Below are 20145 nucleotides of genomic sequence, written 5' to 3' on the forward strand. Positions count from 1 at the left end.
AAAAAAAAAAAAGAGAAGGAAAGATACATCCTTGAAGTAGATAAAATTTCTTGGATCCATAAAATCCATTTTTGAGAAAAACCAAAATTCTGTAATACTGCAAATAGGAACTCCCATGACAAGGAGTCATAGGCTTTCTAGACATCAATTTTGATCCCCATCCCGCCACCCCTAACTGCAAAGAACATCAGATTTGATAACTCAGAAGCAAGACTAATATTTTCAGATACTATCTTACCCTTTTGGAAGGCCCCTTGTTCTTCAGAGACTAGCTTGGGGAGGAGCACAAACACTCTACTCGCCATGAATTTGGACAGCACCTTACAAAAAAAATTTCCCATACATATTGGCCGGAACTTGTCAAGAGAGGCTGCACCCACCATTTTAGGGATAAGAGTAATGAAGCAATTGTTCACTCCCTTTGGAAGAATTCCCACTCTAAAAAAATATGTCACAACCATACAAAAATCTTCTTCCACTGTACTCCATACCCTTCGAAAGAACGATCCTGGAAAACCATCGGGACCCTGCGAGCTATCCGGATCCAATTGGCATAACATTCTTTTTATTTCTACAGAAGAAGGAACAACCTCCAAAGAGAAAACATCACCTTCCGAGAGCATCTGGGGAATGCAATCCAGCAAATTTATGTGATGGGAAGTTGGTTTTTGCGTATGAAAATCTTCATACAATTCAGATACGTATGAAGATAGACCCTGCTGATCATCAATCCATGATCCATCCTCCTTCCTTAAAAAACGGATTTGGTTGCAAGCTCACCTCATTTTCACTGAAAGGTGAAAAATTTTGAGTTTTTGTCCCCATCTTTCATCCACCTTTGCTTAGCTTTTGAGACAGTAAATTTTCCTACATTTGAGCAGCTTTGAGCAAAGCCGTCTTGGCGTCAGCCTCTTTAGCAAATAGTTTATCAGTCATCCCTGTAGCCTCTATATCATCTTGCACTGAACTCAGCTACTTAGCAGCTTTCCTTACTTCTTCATCAACATTAGGGAAATTATTTCTTGCCCACAACTTTATACAAAATTTAACCTGCTTAAGTTTCTGAGATAAAACATAAATTAGATTCCCTATAACCTCTTTATTCCACACCTCCTAAATGAATTTGTCATAATTTTCGTTCTCCATCCAAAAATTATTGAATCTGAATGGGATGTTACTTAGTTTTGGTGTCACCGCTGACACTACTAGAATTGGCGCATGATCAGAAGACGTTCTCAGAAGAACTTTTTGGTAGATGTTTTTGAAGAGATCCAGCCACATCTCATTACAAAAACTCCTATCAAGAATAACGACCACATGCCCTCTTCTGCGATTATTAGTCCAAGTGAACTTCTTCCCCTGTGAAGGCACTTGCACCAACAGACAAGCATCCACCATCACTTGAAAATCCACCGCAGAGCTCGCATTGAATCTTCCTGGACCCCTTTTCTCATTAGATAGTAATATGGCGTTAAAGTCCCCTATCACAGACCAAGGGACAGTAGGGAGAACGACTGCTCCTAATTCCATCCAGAGCTCTCTACGCCTGACCTTGAAACAATTTGCATGAACAAAGGAAAGACCTACAATACTCCCCAACCAATTCACTATGACTGAAACTTGTTGTTTAGATACAGAAATAATCGATGGGTGAGGGGTACTAAGCTTCCGAAGAATCCAAAGATTCAGAACCTTGCCCAGCCGATCATTATGGATCAAATCCATAGCATACCCTAATTTGTTGATCAACAAGGAGGGGAAGTCATTGACCTTCACCATCAGCTCAGCCAAGCAAACTATATCTAGGGAATGATCCCTAAGAATGGATTGTAAGGCCCTAACACCAGCAGCCTTCTTCACACCTCTGATATTCCAAAAGAGCACTTTCATCATTAACACTGCTTAGCGGCACCAATGTTTGGCCTCTTGGCCTGACCAACATGCTTCTTGCTAGCCTTACCACCTTTGGACACAGCCTTACTACCCTTCTCACGAGCAGCAATGGCTCTATCCACCTCCTCCCCTTCATAAAAAACTTGAGCAACCCTGCCATCTGTAAGCACAGTCGCAGGCATCTGATGCACCATCGTGTCTTCCTCGCGAGGCTGAACTGGGTCTGAAGAAAAGCTCTGGCCCCCACTAGTAACACTACCTCCACCCCTTTGCCCTTAGTCGCCTAATTTCTCCTAGGCCGAGAGACTTGAGCCGCTGTGACCTGGTCTGAACCAATCCCAGTCAAACAGGCCTGGTTTAGAGACTGACCTTGAGAACCATTTTCCTCCTCAATTAAATTCACATCCGATTCTCCCACTGAATCAGCCTCAAAATCTGCCACCTCACCCTCCTCCATCACTGACACTCCCACATTTGAATTCAAATTTTCAATCGGCTCAATCAAGGTTGACTTTCTAACATTGTTCTCAAACATAAAGGAAGATTCCAACACCACGTGATTATTACCCCCTTCAGCCGCTCCATGGAAGGAATTATTTATTGGAGATATATGGGAATCCTCCTCTACCGATCTTTCTATACTTGGAGACTGAGATCAATTTGAGTTTGCACGGACCGAGTCAACTCCATCTTCAACGTACACAGTGCCTAGAATATTCACCGCCCTTACTCGATCATCTTCCTTTTCATCATCAATTTTTTTCTGCCGGCATGTTCCAACCTGATGCCCAATTCTCTTACAGTATCCGCACCATTCTAATCCATCTTCATATTGAACCTTTTGACGAAACGCAAACATCTTTGAAGTTCCTAGTTTCATCCGCTCCACCTGCACTTCGTCGACGCGAACAACCGCCTCAGATACATCCACCTTGACTAGAACTCTAGCAAAGTGTCCATTAGACCTTCCCTTGTTTTGCGATCAAGGGCAACAGGACGACCTACTGCTTTAACGATAGACAACAACACATTCTTATGCCAATATTCGAGTGGAAGATCGGGGAAACGGACCCACACGAGTTTTGTCCATGATTGCTTCTCGTGAATATTGAAGTCTGATTTCCAGTGCTAGAAACGTATCATCTGCTCACCAATTTTCATAGGACTCCTCCGTCAAACTGCTGCCTTGTCCCCTTCACATTTAAATTGAAAAATAACTTATCCTTTCCCTAAGGGATGCATCACCACACCTTGACTCAATTTCCAATTATCTCGTGCTTCCAGGCGCAGCTTGTCTAAAGATATCTGGCAAAAATTAACACGTCCTATCAAGGCAAATCTGAACAACTATCTTTATGATTCATAATCCTGCTGAGGGATTATGACCCTCCTTATGTTACCTGCCTGAGTCGGCTCTGGAAGAGAGTCTATCTCAGGCCATGCCGCATTGCCCACAACTTTGCCATAAGTCTTCTTAGGAGCAGGCCGCCCTTCCACTCCCTCTGTCTGAACAGCTTGTTCTTGAACCACTGGACCTCGATCTAGGTCCTCCCTCACACCACCGTCGTTTTCATCTTCATCCTACACATTCCTCACCTCCTGACTGCTAGCCATTTTTTCACCAATTCTAAGTTTCAAAACTTTTTGGATGGACGAGATGTTGACATGTTAGAGAAGCAGGAGTTCACATGGGTAATGAAAACCCCATTGAGGGCCCAGGTGTCCCAAAGGGCAAAGTAATTAGAGAAAATTAAGCCTGATCATCACTAAGATTAAGTGGGGATCACATCTTTTACCATGTTGCTTTAGTAGGACCGAAATAAGATATTAGTTCTGTTTTTGTGTTTCGCCCCTCGATTGGGCTGCTAGGATTGTAGTTGATGACATTGTTGCTCTTTGTAATTCTCGGATTTGGTGGTTTTGTCCACCTCCTCTCTTTGTAAGCAATTTTTCTAGTCTTGGTTTTTCTACTTCTGGTGTTTTTTGAAGAAAAAATCATTTTGTTGTTGTTGATCAAAAGATATATTAAATAATAAGAAAAAGAAAATCTCACCAAGTGTGTGATGGGTTGGACAAAGTTTTCTCTTGCTGTGTGGTTAACATCACCATGCGATCGAAGGGTTGGAAGTGCAGCCTCCTTCCACCCCCCCCCAAAAAAAAAACCCCTCAAGTGGCCTAGATCCCCCCGTGGTGAATGGATTTCCATTCACCATGGGTTCATGAAAATTGATCCATTAAGGTTTACACTCAGATTTACATAAAAAATATTTGTACTTCGATAAAAAAGAAAAGAAAAGAAAAAATAATAAGATAAGGCTAAAAGGGAAAGTGTTTCCTATGGGGGAGTGCGGATCATGCGTGTGCATGATGGGAAATGGAAGCGAATGAGAAAGCATCCATAAATATGTCATTTTCCATTCCATTGGGGAGATTCTGGTCATCTTCCCCCCTTCCCTCATGTGTCTAGGCTCAAGGGCCACACTCCCCCACAGAAACTTCTTTTCTTAAAAATAATTATACAAATGATTATGAGTTATATATATATATATAATTTTTTTTGGCTAAAAAGATCAATCATATTAAAAAAACTGAACCAAAGGAAACGCGCTAAAAACAAATAGCATTCTCAACAGTTCTGATACGTGGATCCCCCCTTTAGGCATGACCATCAGGAGGAATCAATAAACTAGAAAGCATTATGAGAATCGGTATGAGGTCTGGCCATAGCATCCCATGCCACCTCATCAGAAACATGATTTGGCAAAGACGCAAAAGTATTAGATATTCTCATCTTCGAAGCTTGTTTTGCCAAATAATCTGCCATATGATTCGTCTCCCTGAAACAGTGGGTGATCTTCCATTGGATCAATTCACCTCCTTGAAATCTCTATTAGTTCAGTTTTTGTGTATCTTCGCCTGATTGGGCTGCTAGGATTGTAGTAGATGATATTGGTACTCTTGTAATTCTCGGATTTGGTGGCTTTTCCCACCTCCTTTCTCCATAAACAATTTTCCTAGATTGGGTTTATCCTGTTCTAGTGTTTTTGAATAAAATATTGGGCTATCATTGATAAAAGAAGAAAAAAGAAAAAGAAAAAATTAGCTCATCAAGTGTGTGATGAATTGAATTGGTTAAATATACATGAATCTTTTTTGTTGGATTTATTTTGTAATATTAATGGGTTCATTACCCTAAAAGTTGTTTATAATCCTATTAATATTTGACAAAGTTTTCCTTTGTTGTGTGGCAGACATCACCTTGCGGTTGAAATGTCAGATGTGCCACCTCCCCCCCCCCTCAAACCCTCAAGTGGCCTGGATCCCCCACGGTGAACGGAATTCTCATTCACCATGGGTGTAGGGAAACTCGATTCATTAAGATTAGACTCAGACTTGAATATATATATCTATATATATAAATGGATTTTTTTGCTAAAAGTCAACAAGTATAAATATATATATATATTAAAAAAGAAGATAAATAGAGCACAAGTTTAATGCCTAGGAATTCCTAGACAGATACAGATTTCAATTGATGGAGAGTGGCATTTCATATTTTGTTTCGACGTTAAAGAGGACAGGCTCCGAGCTCCTGTGGGAGCGCTTTGGTACACTTAGATAAAACCCATCATTCTACGCCCATGGACTCGATAGACCTCCTTCAAAGAGATCTCATTCAAATCCATCTAATCTGGATCAATTTACCAAACCTCCCTTTTCAACTCTAGACAAAGGATGCCCCAAATGTCATTGGGAGCACCTTAGGACTATTCTAATAAATAGATCTAGTCCAAGGAGCGCCTCTCTTTTGCAGGTCAAGGTGAAGTTTGTTAGGGTTGGATATATCTTGTATTCTGTAATGGTTCACATAATTTTTTTCTTCGCTAGAAATGAATAATATTATTTAAATAAGCATGGGAAAGAAAAACAGCATTACAAAAAGAACAAAACCAACAAAGATCGCTTCCCTAACCCCCACCTTCGGCATTGCCATCAACAGGGGAGAGGAAAGCACAAATCAATACCTATAGTTCAGTCTTCCTTCTGCATCTCTCCTAATCAGCTCCGTAACGTGATCAAGAAAGACAACATTACCGCATGAGATCCCTGTCTTTGTTGCATCTCTGGCCAGAAAATCAGCAACCGAATTGGCCTCTCTAAAATTATGAGTGGTCTTCTAGGAGATCCCCTCTAGATAAGGCTGAAGGAAAATCCATCTCTGAAGAGCAAACCAAGGGATCTTCTTAAACTGAAAAGAAATTGCAATCGCAGTGGAGTCTGTCTTCACCCACAAGCAGTTTATTGCCAACTCACGAGCCCACATAAGACCCACCATAAGACCTTCCACCTCTGCTTGGAACACACCTATCACCATAAAAATTTATAGGAATCCAGAACTCTTCCCCAATGGTCCCAAAAAACTCCACCCGCACCTGCATGCCCAGGATTACCCATCGAGCTTCCATCAATATTTAGCTTCACCCATTTAACTGCAGTCCACACCAAAATACTTCTAAAATAGACTGAATAGGAGCATCTGGATCTTTAACCCCAGCTTCCTGCAACAAATAATGTCATTAACATTTTTCACTTCTCCTTTGGTACTGGGACGTGGATGATCTACATGATAGAATTCATGCTGAAGCTGGCACCAAAATTATTGTTCCTGAAGATGAGTATGAGGAAAGACTCTTGCAATTCATGTTTGCATTAATAGGTAGGGAGACATGGCTGCAATGTGGAGACAGAGCCTCACAAGAGTTGGAGGCTAGGTGATCAGGTTCCAACGATGGAAGCCTGATTTTTATATTCATGCAAAGAACGTTACTACTAAGCTGGTTTGGATCAAATTCCCTGACTGGCCACTGGAATATTGGCATGAGAAGATTTTGTGGACCATGGCAAAGGCGGCAGGGAGACCTGTGGCGCTGGATAGGTGTACACGATCTACTGCAATGGGTACCTATGCGAGGGTCCAAGTGGAGATGGAAATTGGTGCAAACAGAACAAAAGAAATTCAGGTAGAAAGAAGGCAGCTTGGAACAGGGGAGATTTTCTAGTTTAAACAGAATATTGTATATGAGGATCGGTTGTCCAGGTGTGGTTTCTGCAAAAATGTGGGGCATTCTGTCGATGCCTATAGGGTGAGGAAGGATGCAAAAGCAAGGGAGGAGAGGCAGCGTCAAGCGTCTATACCAGGGGCGATTTTCGTTGAGGAAGGAGGTGGTTCTCGATCTGATAGCCGATGGGAGGGGAGGATTCTGGCAGCTGAGGGGTCCAAATCGGGTAGGAGTCGTTTCCATTTAGGGAAGGATTACCTTCCTTATCTCCAATGCTAATTTATGGAGGTCCAGTGTTAATTCCGTCTCTGCCAATATTCAAGTTGTTCTCCCATTGGGTGAGCAACAGAATATGGAAAGGAATATCCCTTTTGGTATTGATGAGGATACAGCCATTGAAGGGGATAACGAATTAAGTGAACATGGGTCGGATCCGAATGGTAGGTCAGAGGATGGGTCGGTTGATGAAGCGGATGATGGCCAAGAGGCTATTGTGGAGCAGGCACAGCATGGGTCGGATCCGAATGGTAGGTCAGAGGATGGGTCGGTTGATGAAGCGGATGATGGCCAAGAGGCTATTGTGGAGCAGGCACAGCATGATTCATCCATAGATACGGAGCTTGTCGCTGATTCCCTTATTAAGGATGCCCGTGATCTCCAGGGTTCTAATGTAGAGACCAAAAATGCTTTGAGGGATGGAAGGGAGCCAACTAGTGTTTCGTACACTGGCAGAGGAGGGGGCTATGCACTAACTCAGTCATGGGGTGGTCACGGGCATGAGAGAGACTGGCCAGTGCAGTGGTATGATAATGTTATTTCCACATTTAATCCCTTACAGGTGGATGGCGGGACGGTGGTGGCGAACCATAGTGAGGTGGAGCAGATTGACAGAGCTCTTTGTTAGAGGGAGGAATTTGAGGGTGTTCCTGGGAGGAAGAATAATGGGAAACAAGTGGTCAATATGGAGCAGACTTTGTGAAAGTTTGGTCATATTGCTTTAGCAAAAAATAGTAAATGAAAGCCCTCTTTTGGAATATTAAAGGGATGAAGAAGGCCGTCACGAGGCTGGCATTTGGGAATTTTTTAAGGGAGAAGCCGCCAGACTTTCTGTGTATTACTGAGCTAATGGTGCCAGCTGCTGATTTTCCAAAGACGTTTTTTAATAAGCTAGGGTTTGATTCAGAATTTATTCATAATGAGAGAGATGGAAGCATTCCTAATTTATGGCTGATTTGGTGTAGAGGAGTAAGGAAACCTATGGTGATGGCGTCCTCGGAGCAATTTATATCCCTTTTTGTTATGTGGATGCAGGATAGAATTGTCTTAATTGTGGTGCATGAAAAATGCCTAACAGCTACTAGAAGGGCGTTGTGGGCTGATTTGGTTGTTGCCCATCTGGTGGTTTATGCCCCATGGTTGGTTTTGGTTGATTTTGGAGCTCCGATGGACACGTGTTCGTTGATTCAAGTTCTTTCCCAGGGCCAAAAATTTATCTGGACCAATAATAGGATAAAGGGGGGATGTGGCTACTGTGTTGGATAAGAGTTTTTGCAATGATGCTTGGATATCACTGTTCCAGGAGTGTCACTAGTTTGTTTTGCAAAGGGTGGCTTCTGATCACGCTCCTATTCTGGTGGTGTCTGAGGCTGCGGAAAGGCCAAGGAACTGTCCTTTCAGGGTCCAAAGATTCTGGGCAGATCATGATGATTTCTTAATCACTGTTAAGAGGTCCTGGGATGAACATATTTCGGTGTCGTCTATGTATGTGGTGGCTTAGAAATTAAAAAGATTCAAGGGGATCTTGTGATCCTGGGCGAAACAAAGTTTTCTAAATTTCAATTTGGAGTTGGAAGAGGCAAAAAAGGGCATGGAGGATGTTCAGTAGGATATTGAGAGGAATGGTCTGAATGATGCAGTGTTTGCCAAAGAAGCAGATGCAAAATCTAGGTATCTAAAGGCCCTTGAAAATTATGAAAAATTGTGGGCAAATAAATCTCGTATCAGGTGGAGGCAGCAGGGGACAAATGCTCTAAATTTTTTCATATCTCAATTAAGATGAGGAGAATGAAGAATTCCATTCGGGTTTTGAAAAATGAAGATGGGGAGCTGATATCTGATAAGGCGCAGATTAAGGAGTATGTCGCGGGTTACTACGAAAATTTTCACAAAGGTATTCCTCTTGTCGATCATTTGGATTTATTGCAATGTATTCCAAATGTCTTAGGGGAGTGTGATAGGGGGCGATTGATTGGGATGCCTTCAGAGGCTAAAATTAAGGGTGCAGTGTGGGAGCTTGATCCAGATAGTGCCCCTGGGCCGGATGAGTTCCCTGGAGCTTTTTATGAGGTTTGTTGGGAAATTATATCGGCAGATGTGTGCAGCATTGTAAGGTGATTTTTTTTTACTAGGGTCATGCCTTACGAAATCAATTATGATTTTTTGGTTTTGATTCCTAAGGTGGAGGGTGCGTCCTCTTTGGACAAGTTCAGGCCACTTTGCATAGGTAATTTTCTGTGTAAGATCATTTCTAAAGTGTTGGCTTTGAGATTGTCGAGGGTCCTCTCAAAATTAATTTCTCAGGAGCAAGGTGCTTTTCAGAAAGGGAAGATTATTCATTCCAACGTTTCCTTGGCATCGGAGTTAGCCAACATGATGTTTGCATCCACTTTTTTTTTGCTAGAAAATCATTATACTAAAATGAATAAAAGTGGAAAAAATAACAGGGCTACACCAAGTTGAGAAAATAGAATCAAACATAAAGAAAAATCACTTCCCTGACCCCCACCTTCGGCATTGCCATCAGCAGCGGAAAGAGAAGCGCACTAATCAAATCTATAGTTTGGCTTGCTCTCAGCATCTTTTCTAATAAGATCCTTTGTGTGGCCGGAAAATCAATATTAGAGGCTGATATCTCTGTCTTCGCCGCATCTCTAGCTAGGTAGTTGGCAATCGAGTTCGCTTCCCTGAAGTTGTGAGTTATTTTCCTTGTGATACTCTCCAAATATGGCTGCAAGAAGATCCATCTCTGCAAAGTAAACCATGGGATTTTCTTTTGCTGGATAGAGATTGCTACTGCACTAGAGTCCGTCTCCACCCACAAACATGTAATGCCCAGCTCTCGAGCTCGCATCAACCCCACCTTGAGGCCTTCTATTTCAGCTTGGAAGACTCCCGACACTCCTATAAAAATTTTATAGGATTCAAGGATGCCTCCCCTATTGTCACGAAAAATTCCACCAGCACCTGCGCGACCTAGGTTGCCCCTTGAGCTTCCGTCAAAGTTGAGTTTAATCCAATTGACCTCGGGCTTGCACCAGAAAACCTCTAAGATCAATTGAGGGGGAGGACTCTGAATCAAAATTCCGAGCTTCCTGCAACAAATAAGATCAGCCGCGGTCTTAACTTCACCTTTGGTACTTGGCTTAGTGGACTGTATATCCTCTAGTATCATCTGCTTCAAGAACCTTGTCGGTCTTGCCTTGCCATCATGCCTTCTTTTTTTTTTGCTAAAATATCATTTGTATTAAAAAAGGAGATAAAATTATAATACGGAAGGGATACAACACCCAAGTGAAATATAGATAATTTAACTGAGAAGAACGGAGATGGACTTAATCCACCTTCGGTAGTGCCATCAGCAGAAAAAGCCATAAGCCAAATCTCCTCCACAAAGAGTTAAAGACTGAATTAGAGCGCTATAGCAGTCTATATCTCGAATGATCCAAGGCATCCATGTCCAGGTCCATTTTCACTAAGGCTTGCCAAGATGTCACTAGCAGAGAGGTTTCAAAGTGGGCGGCAAACTTTGACAAGATATCCGCTACAGAATTTGCTTCACGAAAGCAATGCGTTATCTTCCACTCCACCCTTTCAAGGTAGGGTAAGCAGTTAATCCACCTTTGCCGAAATTTCCAAGGAATTGTTTTTTTCTGCAAAAGATGAACCACTATGACTGAGTCACATTCTATCCATAAACTTTGCACCCCAAATTGGTTTGCAGCTTCAATTCCTGTGATAATAGCCTGGAATTCCACCTCAAAATTTGTGCAAATTTGAAGGAACTCTCTGTAGCTATATAACACTTCAGCCTTCTCATTGCGCAGAATACCTCCCCCACCTATTTTCCTGGATTACCCAACGAGCAGCCGTCTGAATTTAATTTGACCCATCCTTTTGGAGGAGGACACCAAAAAATTTCAAATAATTATTTTTGCCTGTGTTGCACCCCTGGAAATCCCAAGCTTCTAGAGCACATCAAGTCTTCCGAAACAGCCACCCAGAATGGACCAGGATCTGAGAGCAAATTTTATTTTTTATTTTCAAAAAACAAATCTGCTCAGAAGAAGAGACATCTTCATACCGCTTGGAATTCCTCTCCATCCAAAATAAAAAAGGAATTAACACGAACCCCTTATTCCACTCCCCTTTCAATGACACTGATTTTGCTTAGAGTTTCCACCAAGAAATCAGATGAGATTCATCTAAAAAAACTGGTCTCAACACACCAAAACATTGACAGAACCGAGACCATATAGAGCTGGCAAAGCTACACTCATAAAATAAATGATTTTTAGACTCCTCTGACTTACCACAAAACTACACTTTGAGGGCAGAGGGACACCCCTCCTTTTCACATTCACATCTAAAGCAAGATTATTTTTGACCAATCTCCATCCAAAAACCGCTTGACGCGGTTGAATAGAGGACTTCCACACCAAAGATGACCAGCTCACCTTAGGCGAGCTCCTTCTACAGGCTTCCCAGGCTGACTTTATGGAAAAAACTCCTGCTGAAGAAGGGCGCCAGTGACACTCATCCTCCATGCCTGAAATATAGATCGAATTTGCTTTATTTGTAATGTCTTTCATGTAGTTAGATGCTACCTGAGGAAAGTCCCATCTTGAATTGTGGATAAAGTCGCAAACTTTAGCCTTTAAATTCCCTTTGTGACCACCATCATTCAAAAGCAATTCTTCAATGGAGAGATGATCCAACCACCTGTCCTTCCAGAAATCAATTTTGTGCCCATTACCTACTGTCCACTGCTCATTTAAAGCCACAAAATTCCAGACTTTCTTTATCCCTGGGCAAATCGAAGAGGAGATATGACCAGATTTCAGAGATCCATCTGCTTTTAGAAAGCGACCCCGGAAGAACTTACTCATAGAGGACTCCTCATGCTTAATCTGCCAAGTCAACTTTGCTAGACAGACAAAATTTACATCTCGCAGTCTACGAATTCCTAACCCCCCTTCTTGTTTTGGTTTGCAGACATCGTCCCAAGTCACCACTATTTTCTTTGTCACCTCCATATCACCTGACTAGATAAAAGTTACGCATCCACCATTCCACCAATTTGATAGAATGGTCTGGCCACCAATATACTACGAAGTTATGGACAGGGATACTAGAGATCACTGATCGCACCAACTCCACTCTTCCCACCATTGAGAGCAGCTCTCCCTTCCATCCAGCTAGCTTTCTTTTTATATTATCTAGTAGAGGCAACACGTGAGATCCTCTCACTCTTCCCTTGAAAATTTCCATGCCTAGATATTTCATTGGAAGCCTCTCTGATTTTATGCCTAACAGAGACGAGATATATTATTTCCTGTGGGGAGCCATCTTTCCAAAAAGCAAGCTACTTTTATCTCGATTGAATTTCTGCCTTGAAAAGGCCTGATATTTTTCTAGGAAATCTTGGATATTTTTCACATATTTTGCAGATGCATTCATAAAAATAAATATATCATCTGTAAAAAATAAATGAGAGGGAATGGACACACCTCCAGGTCCCGGGAGAGACTTCAGTTTTCCATCCCTTACTAGCAACTTCAAACCTCTGCAGAATGCCTCCTCCGCCAAAATAAATAAGAATGGAGAAATAGGATCTCCTTGTCTCAGACCTCTGCCCACTGGGAAAAACCCATTGGATCTCCATTCACTAAAACAGATAACCTAGAAGAGCTTAAAAGAAGCTGAATCCAAGAAATCCATTTGTCAGAAAAACCAAACTTTACCAATGTAGCAAAAAGAAATATCTATGACAAGGAGTCATATGCCTTCTGCACATCCAATTTCAATCCCATGCCTCCACCCCTCACAGCTGAATGCATTAGATTTGCCAGCTCCGAAGCCAGACTAATGTTAAAAGAAATGATCTTCCCCTTCTGGAATGCTCCCTGCTCATGTGAGACCAAACCCGGCAAAAGAGGCATAAGCCTAGAGGACATAATTTTAGATAGAACCTTACAAAAAAATTACCCATGCATATTGGCCTAAATTTATCCAGAGAGGAAGCACCATCAGATTTTGGAATTAAGGAAATAAAATTCCTAACCCCCCTTCCTGTTTTGGTTTGCAGACATCGTCCCAGTTCACCACTATTTTCTTTGTCACCTCCATATCACCTGACTAGATAAAGTTGCGCATCCACCATTCCACCAATTTGATAGAATGGTCTGGCCACCAATATACTGCAAAGTTATGGACAGGGATACCAGAGATCACTGATCGCACCAACTCCACTCTTCCCACCATTGAGAGCAGCTTTCCCTTCCATCCAGCTAGCTTTCTTTTTATATTATCTAGTAGAGGTAACACGTGAGACCTCTCACTCTTCCCTTGAAAATTTCCACGCCTAGATATTTTGTTGGAAGCCTCTCTGATTTTATGCCTAACAGAGACGAGATATATTGTTTCCTGTGGGGAGCCATCTTCCCAAAAAACAAGCTACTTTTATCTAGATTGAATTTCTGCCCTGAAAAGGCTTGATATTTTCTAGGAAATCTTGGAGATTTTCACATATTTTGCAGATGCGTTCATAAAAAATAAATATATCATCTGTAAAAAATAAATGAGAGTGAATGGACACACCTCGAGGTCCGGGAGAGACTTCAACTTTCCATCCCTTACTAGCAACTTCAAACTTCTGCAGAATGCCTCCTCCGCCAAAATAAATAAGAATGGAGAAATAGGATCTCCTTGTCTCAGACCTCTGCCCACTGGGAAAAACCTCATTGGTTCTCCATTCACTAAAACAGATAACCTGGAAGAGCTTAAAAGAAGATGAATCCAAGAAATCCATTTGTCAGAAAAACCAAACTTTACCAATGTAGCAAAAAGAAATTTCTATGACAAGGAGTCGTATGCCTTCTGCAAATCCAATTTCAATCCCATGCCTCCACCCCTCACAGCAGAATGCATTAGATTTGCCAGCTCCGAGGCCAGACTAATGTTAGAAGAAATGATCTTACCCTTCTGGAATGCTCTCTGCTCATCTGAGACCAAATGCGGCAAAAGAGGCATAAGCCTGGAGGAAATAATTTTAGATAGAACCTTACAAAAAAAATTACCCATGTATATTGGCCAAAATTTATCCAGAGAGGAAGCACCATCAGATTTTGGAATTAATGAAATAAAACAATTATTTATTCCTTTGGGCAGGTATCCCATTTGAAAGAAATAAACAACTGCCTTACCAAAGTCCGTCTCCACTATCTCCCAACATTTCCTGAAGAATTTTCCTAAAAATCCATCAAGACCTGGAGAACTATCAGGATCCATATCCCACACTGCACCATCATGCCTTCTATTATTTCTTTCATGCCAAATATGATCAACCACTAACCCCATGATCCACGCTTATTTGAAGCAAACAGATTTTTGCTTTCTTCTCCACCATTGAAATAAATCAGGCATGGTTTCAGCTTTCTTCCATACCACATTCAAGCACCCATAGAAAAAGAGCCATATATCCTCCGAGTAGGAGCATTGAAGGAATATATGAGTCATTGTCTCAGCCTCCATTCTACATAAGCTGTATTTAGAGACAAGGGCAATGTCCCTCTTCTAAGCAGCGTCATCCATAGGGAGCTTGTCATGCACCATTCTCCAACCAAAGATAGACACCCTAGGCTGCATCTTTTTACTCCAAAACAGAGAGAACCATGGCACTTTCGGGTTGTAGATCCTGATAACTTCCCAAGTAGAGTTAGAATTGAAAATCCCATCAGAAGTTAGATTCCACAGACACATATCTTCATAGTTATAAGAGGGAATTTTAATAGTCTGAATTATCTCAAAAATATCACGCAGCAAAGGGGAGTTTACATTTGGCAATGTCCATTTGAAATTGTCAATGAAGTCCCTGACCTTTCCCTTGCAGTGAAGACTTGGCTCTCCTTTCAGACCAACTAGCTCTAGGATGGATTTTCCACCCAACCATTTATCCAACCAGAAATTGATGCTTTTCCTGTTCCCAATCATCCAGGCTTCTTTGGATGTCACAAACTCCCACATCTTCCTAAAGCCAGGCAAATCGAGGATGGCTTATAGGATTTTTTGAAAGATCTATCACTCCTTAGGAATCTCGCCCTTAAAAATTTGCATGCTAAGGATTTCTCATGCTTGACCCTCCAAACTATATCATAGAGCATGGCTTTAGTTATGTCTTTGAGCTTTCGCAGCTCCAACCCACCTTCATCCTTAGGCCTACAACATACTTCCCATCTAACTGATATTTTTTTTGCAGTATCAATCTCACCTGTCTAGATGAAGTTCTTCATCCACCTCTCCATTGTTATAATAAGAGAAGAAGGCCACCAATATATGGCTGAGCTATGGTTCATCATTCCAAAGATCACAGAGCGGACCAATTCCACTCTTCTAGCCATGGACATGATCTTTCCTTTCCATTCAGCTAGCCACCCTTTAACTTAATCCAGAATGGGGATAAGCGCCTCCATTTTCACCCTTCCCTTAAAGATCTTGACCCCCAAGTAGCGGGTGGGGAAGTTACAAATGGAGATACCAAGCTCTTCCACAATGGTTTGCTTTCTAGGGGCAAGAATAGATCCCAGGAAAAGCTTGCTTTTGTCTAAATTGATTTTCTGGCCGAAGAAGCTCTGGTATTTAGAGAGAAAAATATGTAGATTTTTAACATACCTGATGGATGCATTTGAGAAGATGAATACGTCATCGACAAATAAAATATGGGTAAGGGTAATAGCACCACGAGGACCTGATAGAGTCTTAATGCTCTTGTTGGCTAGGAGCTCAGATAAGCCTCTACAAAGAACCTCTTTTGCAATTATAAACAGCATTGGCAAGATCGGATCCCCTTGTCTCAGACCTCTCTCCACACTTAAGTATCCAACAGGGCCACCATTTAGCAGAACTGATATTCTGGCTGATGCTAGGATCTGATAGATCCAAGAGATCCATTTTTCAAAGAAGCCAAATCTCCTTAGGATATGGAAAATAAAGTTCCAAGAGATCGTTTCGAACACCTTCTGGATATCAATTTTTAAACCCATGCCCCCTCCTCTTGTGGATGCGAACATCATGTTGGCCAGCTCAGAGGCCAATGATATGTTAGAATGAATGATCTTCCCTTTTTGGAAGGCCCCTTGCTCCTCAAAAATTATTTTTGGAAGAACACGCGTCAGTCGCATAGTTAGAACCTTTGATATTATTTTGTAGAAAAAATTTCCCATGCACAGCGGCCTGAATTTGTCCAGAGATAATGCTTCTTCAGTTTTTGGAATTAAGACCAGAAAATTATTGTTAATTCCGTAAGGCATAAAGCTAGTTTTGAAAAACCATTTGATAGCCCTACACACATCTGAAGATATGATATCCCAGCATGATTTATAAAATGCTTCAGGAAACCCAGCTGGACCAGGAGCACTATCTGGATCAAGATCCCACACCGCACCCTTGATCTCAGTGTCAGAGGGAATACCATCTAACCGACCTCTATCCCTTTCTTCCAAAACTTTTGGAATACATTGCAGTAAATCCATGTGATCGGTCAGGGGAATACCTTTGTGAAAAAGCCCATAATATCCCGTGACGTATTCCTCAAGATGTGCTTTATCAGAGATCAAAGTCCCATCATCTGTCTTCAAATATTTAAAGGAGTTCTTCATTCTCCGCATCTTCACTGAGATGTGAAAAAGTTTTGAGCATCTATCTCCTTGTTCCCTCCATCTAGAATGAGATTGTTCAGCCCACAGTTTTTCATAATTTTACAAGGCCTTCAGGTATCTGGTCTTTGCATCAGCTTCTTCAACATCTATCTCCTTGTTCCCTCCATCATGATGTTTGCATCCACGAGACAAGGAGGTATGAGCTTAAAAATTGATATCTAGAAGGTGTATGATACCATCTCATGGAATTTTATCTTCCATGTTTTGAGAAAGTTTGGCTTCTCTAAACAATGAATTTCTTGGATCTATCAGCTTCTCGTGTTTGCTAAAATTTCTGTCCTTCTGAATGGTGGTCCTATTGGTTTTTTTGGCATGGAGAATGGTTCACATAATTAATATTAAGCTTACACTTGTAATTGGTGGATCTAGTTTGTGATCCATTACATGTACGGGGTAAAATTGTAATTGTGTGGAGATTAGTGTTTCTAAGTTCCCTATATACATATATATATCCCTATATACATATATATATATATATATATCTAAACACTTAGTGAGGTGGAGAATGATATATGAGTTTTTGCACAATAAATTATGCATGTTGTGTATAATTATTTACTTAGGCCCTCTTTGGTAACATTTTTTTTTTTAATCTATTTAACAAAAATCATTATTGAAACCATTTTTTATCAAAACATGAAAATGGTATGATAACTAGTTGACAGGAATTATTTTTTGTGAGAAATAGTTTATATCTCTATGTGCAAAATGGTTTTTTTTTTTTTTTTTCTTATATAGAAATGGTGAAGAGATGTTTCCTTCACCCATCTTCCTTATAACTCTCCCTCTCCACTTTTGAATGAAGAAGAGAGGCAGGGACTTTAAGCACGTGCTCATTAAAGTTCAGTGCAAAAATAACTAAAAATCAATTTTGGCTAAAACACATAAATGACTCTTGATTTTTATCAATTTTTTTTTAAATAGAACCAAGCTCCATAAATGATACGAAAGGCAACCAAAACCATTTTTGTGAACAAAAGTGAAAAAGAAAAACGATACCTAAGAGGGCCTTAATTTCTTTCTTGTGATTATGCTTTCCTCCCCAAGAGATTGTCTGCTTCAATACCATAGAGGACTTTAGTTCTTATTGCTTATTTTTTTCTCTTAACTCCTCAGCTTAACAGAGTTATTTTCTGTCATGTTTTGCTACAGGATAACTTTCTGGCTGATCATTTATCATCTTTAGGCTCAAAAAGTCAATTTAATTTCTGCTTCTTGGAATATTGATCCTCCTTTCATGTATATCTCTTTTGTTGTTCTCAAACTGTTGTGGAATTTGATTCTTACATAATGAAGACCTAAGCTATGCCATGTTGTTCATAATTTGACCTCCAATTGTCATATAGAAATTTACTACATGCTTATTTCAAAATTGAGGACGTTTCATAGACTTACAATTTGACTTTTATTTTGTTTAATCATTAATATGTGCACTCAATTTTCAAGTTCTTGTTCGTCATAAACAACAAATAATTTCTTGAAACCATTCTTAGGAAGTTGCCGGTGTCAAATTATCTGAAACGTCCCTCATTTTCTTTCTCCATCTTTCGTCTGCTTTGTTTTAATTTTTCTCCAAGTTCGATCATTTTTTTCAATTCCTTCAAGTTTGATCATTTTTGTTTTCAATCTCTGAACAGTAAGACTTCTTACATCTCATTAATGTTCAATATCAACCATGTATGCTTTTATTTTTATTTTTTTTCCCTAAACAAGAGAGTCAATACGCTTGCACCCGTGAATTTATTCTTCGAATTGCCATTTATGCATGAGGGCGAACCTCTACACAATTGTAAGATTGTTCTATTGTGTAAGGTTAATGGCCGTAGGTTTTTCGGGATCCTTTGGCCCTCTTTTTGCCATCCATGGGCCTGCACCACCGTATTTCTACTTAGAGATACATGGGAGTCTATTTCGCAGTGCCTTTTAGGTTTTCCTTATGGGTTTGGTTCTCTAAAAAAATAGTAAAGATGATGGTCCAACATTGGGGATTGAGAGAAATTATATTTGGAGTCACCACCTACAGTTAGGACATAGGACTTGATGGGTGAGCCCGATCCATAAGGAAAGGGCTCGAAAGTTGGTCCGGTCCAGAGATGAGGATAAGCATCAGGTTATGGAATTGGGAAGGTGTTAGGCACCCACTCTACTCAGTTAAATCAGTCTTCCTAATAGATGCTTGTGTCTTGACTCTTGACACACAAATCGAGGTGACAAGATCGACAAGTATTTTGACAATATTTAGGTTTGGGAGAAGCTTAGGATGAAAAATACTAAACAATAAAGGCTAGAGGCATTTCTTCAGCATTTGGACACTCCTTGGTAGTTGGGAATGAGAACGATAGGTGAAAAGGTGAAATCTAGTGGGTCTGTCAAAATTGGCATATTTTCTTTAAGGGCCCACAAGTACAAGATGTATACAATTGGAGGCCCCACATAAAAGTAAGGGCATCTTGGTCATATTATATTCTCACAGGCCCTCGGGAAGGAAATATTTCCTTCCCAGATTCCTGGGCCCAAAGTTGTTGATCCTACCCTCCATAGGCTTCTGACTTCTAGGTATGATTCAGGGGGAATCGGTAGTCTGATTTTTGTGCACCACACATCATCGGAATCGTTTTTTGAACATTATCTATCGATACGGGTGTCGAGCCTTTTTGGCTTAAAGTCAACTAGGATTCACAAGATATCTTGCCCTATTGAACCATGGAGATGTTCGAAAATCATTTTCCATGTCGTTCCCGCACTGTGAGATAGTACTTAGATTTGACTCATCAGTGTAGAATGAGTTAATATCGAGAGTCTTGAGATAGAACATGGTTTGACTTTGATAAGGTCCCGGGTTGCATTAGATCCAATTAGGGCTTCAGGCTGGATTAGAGTTTCAGGTTGAGTCCATGTCACTTCAAAAGGTTGAAATCTCCTCCGATCAAAAGCGTAGATCTAGTTCACATCCTGTAAATCATCATTGCTGAGGGCAAGTGACAAAACTGGGTGTCTACGCATTGCGACCTAGTGGGGGTGGATTTGTACAATAAACCTCGCATGGATGAAGAGAACATCCAATCCTCTACAAGGTCAGGCATTGCCTACCTAACAGATCCCTATTGCATTAGACATAATTGTGTATATATATATAGGGAGTGTCTAAATGGAACCTCTATTGATGTATTTAGAACTTGACACCTTTTAATTTTCCTTGT

At 40.8% G+C, this 20145-nt stretch overlaps 1 protein-coding gene across 1 annotated transcript; it reads right to left on the minus strand.

Annotated features, from left to right (window-relative positions):
- Positions 1-10648: 10648 nt before the first annotated feature.
- LOC122065562 lies at positions 10649-16894 on the minus strand. Its single transcript, XM_042629380.1, has 7 exons — positions 15900-16894; positions 14092-14265; positions 13830-14001; positions 13016-13135; positions 12860-12931; positions 11687-12139; positions 10649-10975 (listed from the first exon to the last, which is right to left on the minus strand). Exons 1-7 carry the CDS (start codon positions 16892-16894, stop codon positions 10649-10651), a joined length of 2313 nt encoding a protein of 770 aa, XP_042485314.1.
- Between the last annotated feature and the right edge of the window lie 3251 nt (positions 16895-20145).

This window comes from Macadamia integrifolia, unplaced genomic scaffold (assembly GCF_013358625.1).
Source record: "Macadamia integrifolia cultivar HAES 741 unplaced genomic scaffold, SCU_Mint_v3 scaffold2050, whole genome shotgun sequence".
In the NCBI taxonomy this organism is placed as follows: Eukaryota; Viridiplantae; Streptophyta; class Magnoliopsida; order Proteales; family Proteaceae; genus Macadamia; species Macadamia integrifolia.

What these genes read in the sequence shown, in the direction of transcription:
- LOC122065562 (XM_042629380.1), bottom strand. Translation starts at nt 16,894, where the DNA reads ATGCGGAGAATGAAGAACTCCTTTAAATATTTGAAGACAGATGATGGG. An exon ending in GTTTTTCCCAGTGGGCAGAG is followed by an intron (nt 12,140 to 12,859) that starts GTCTGAGACAAG and finishes TTGACTTGGCAG; the next exon opens with ATTAAGCATGAGGAGTCCTC. An exon ending in GTAGAAGGAGCTCGCCTAAG is followed by an intron (nt 10,976 to 11,686) that starts GTGAGCTGGTCA and finishes GTGGAATTCCAG; the next exon opens with GCTATTATCACAGGAATTGA.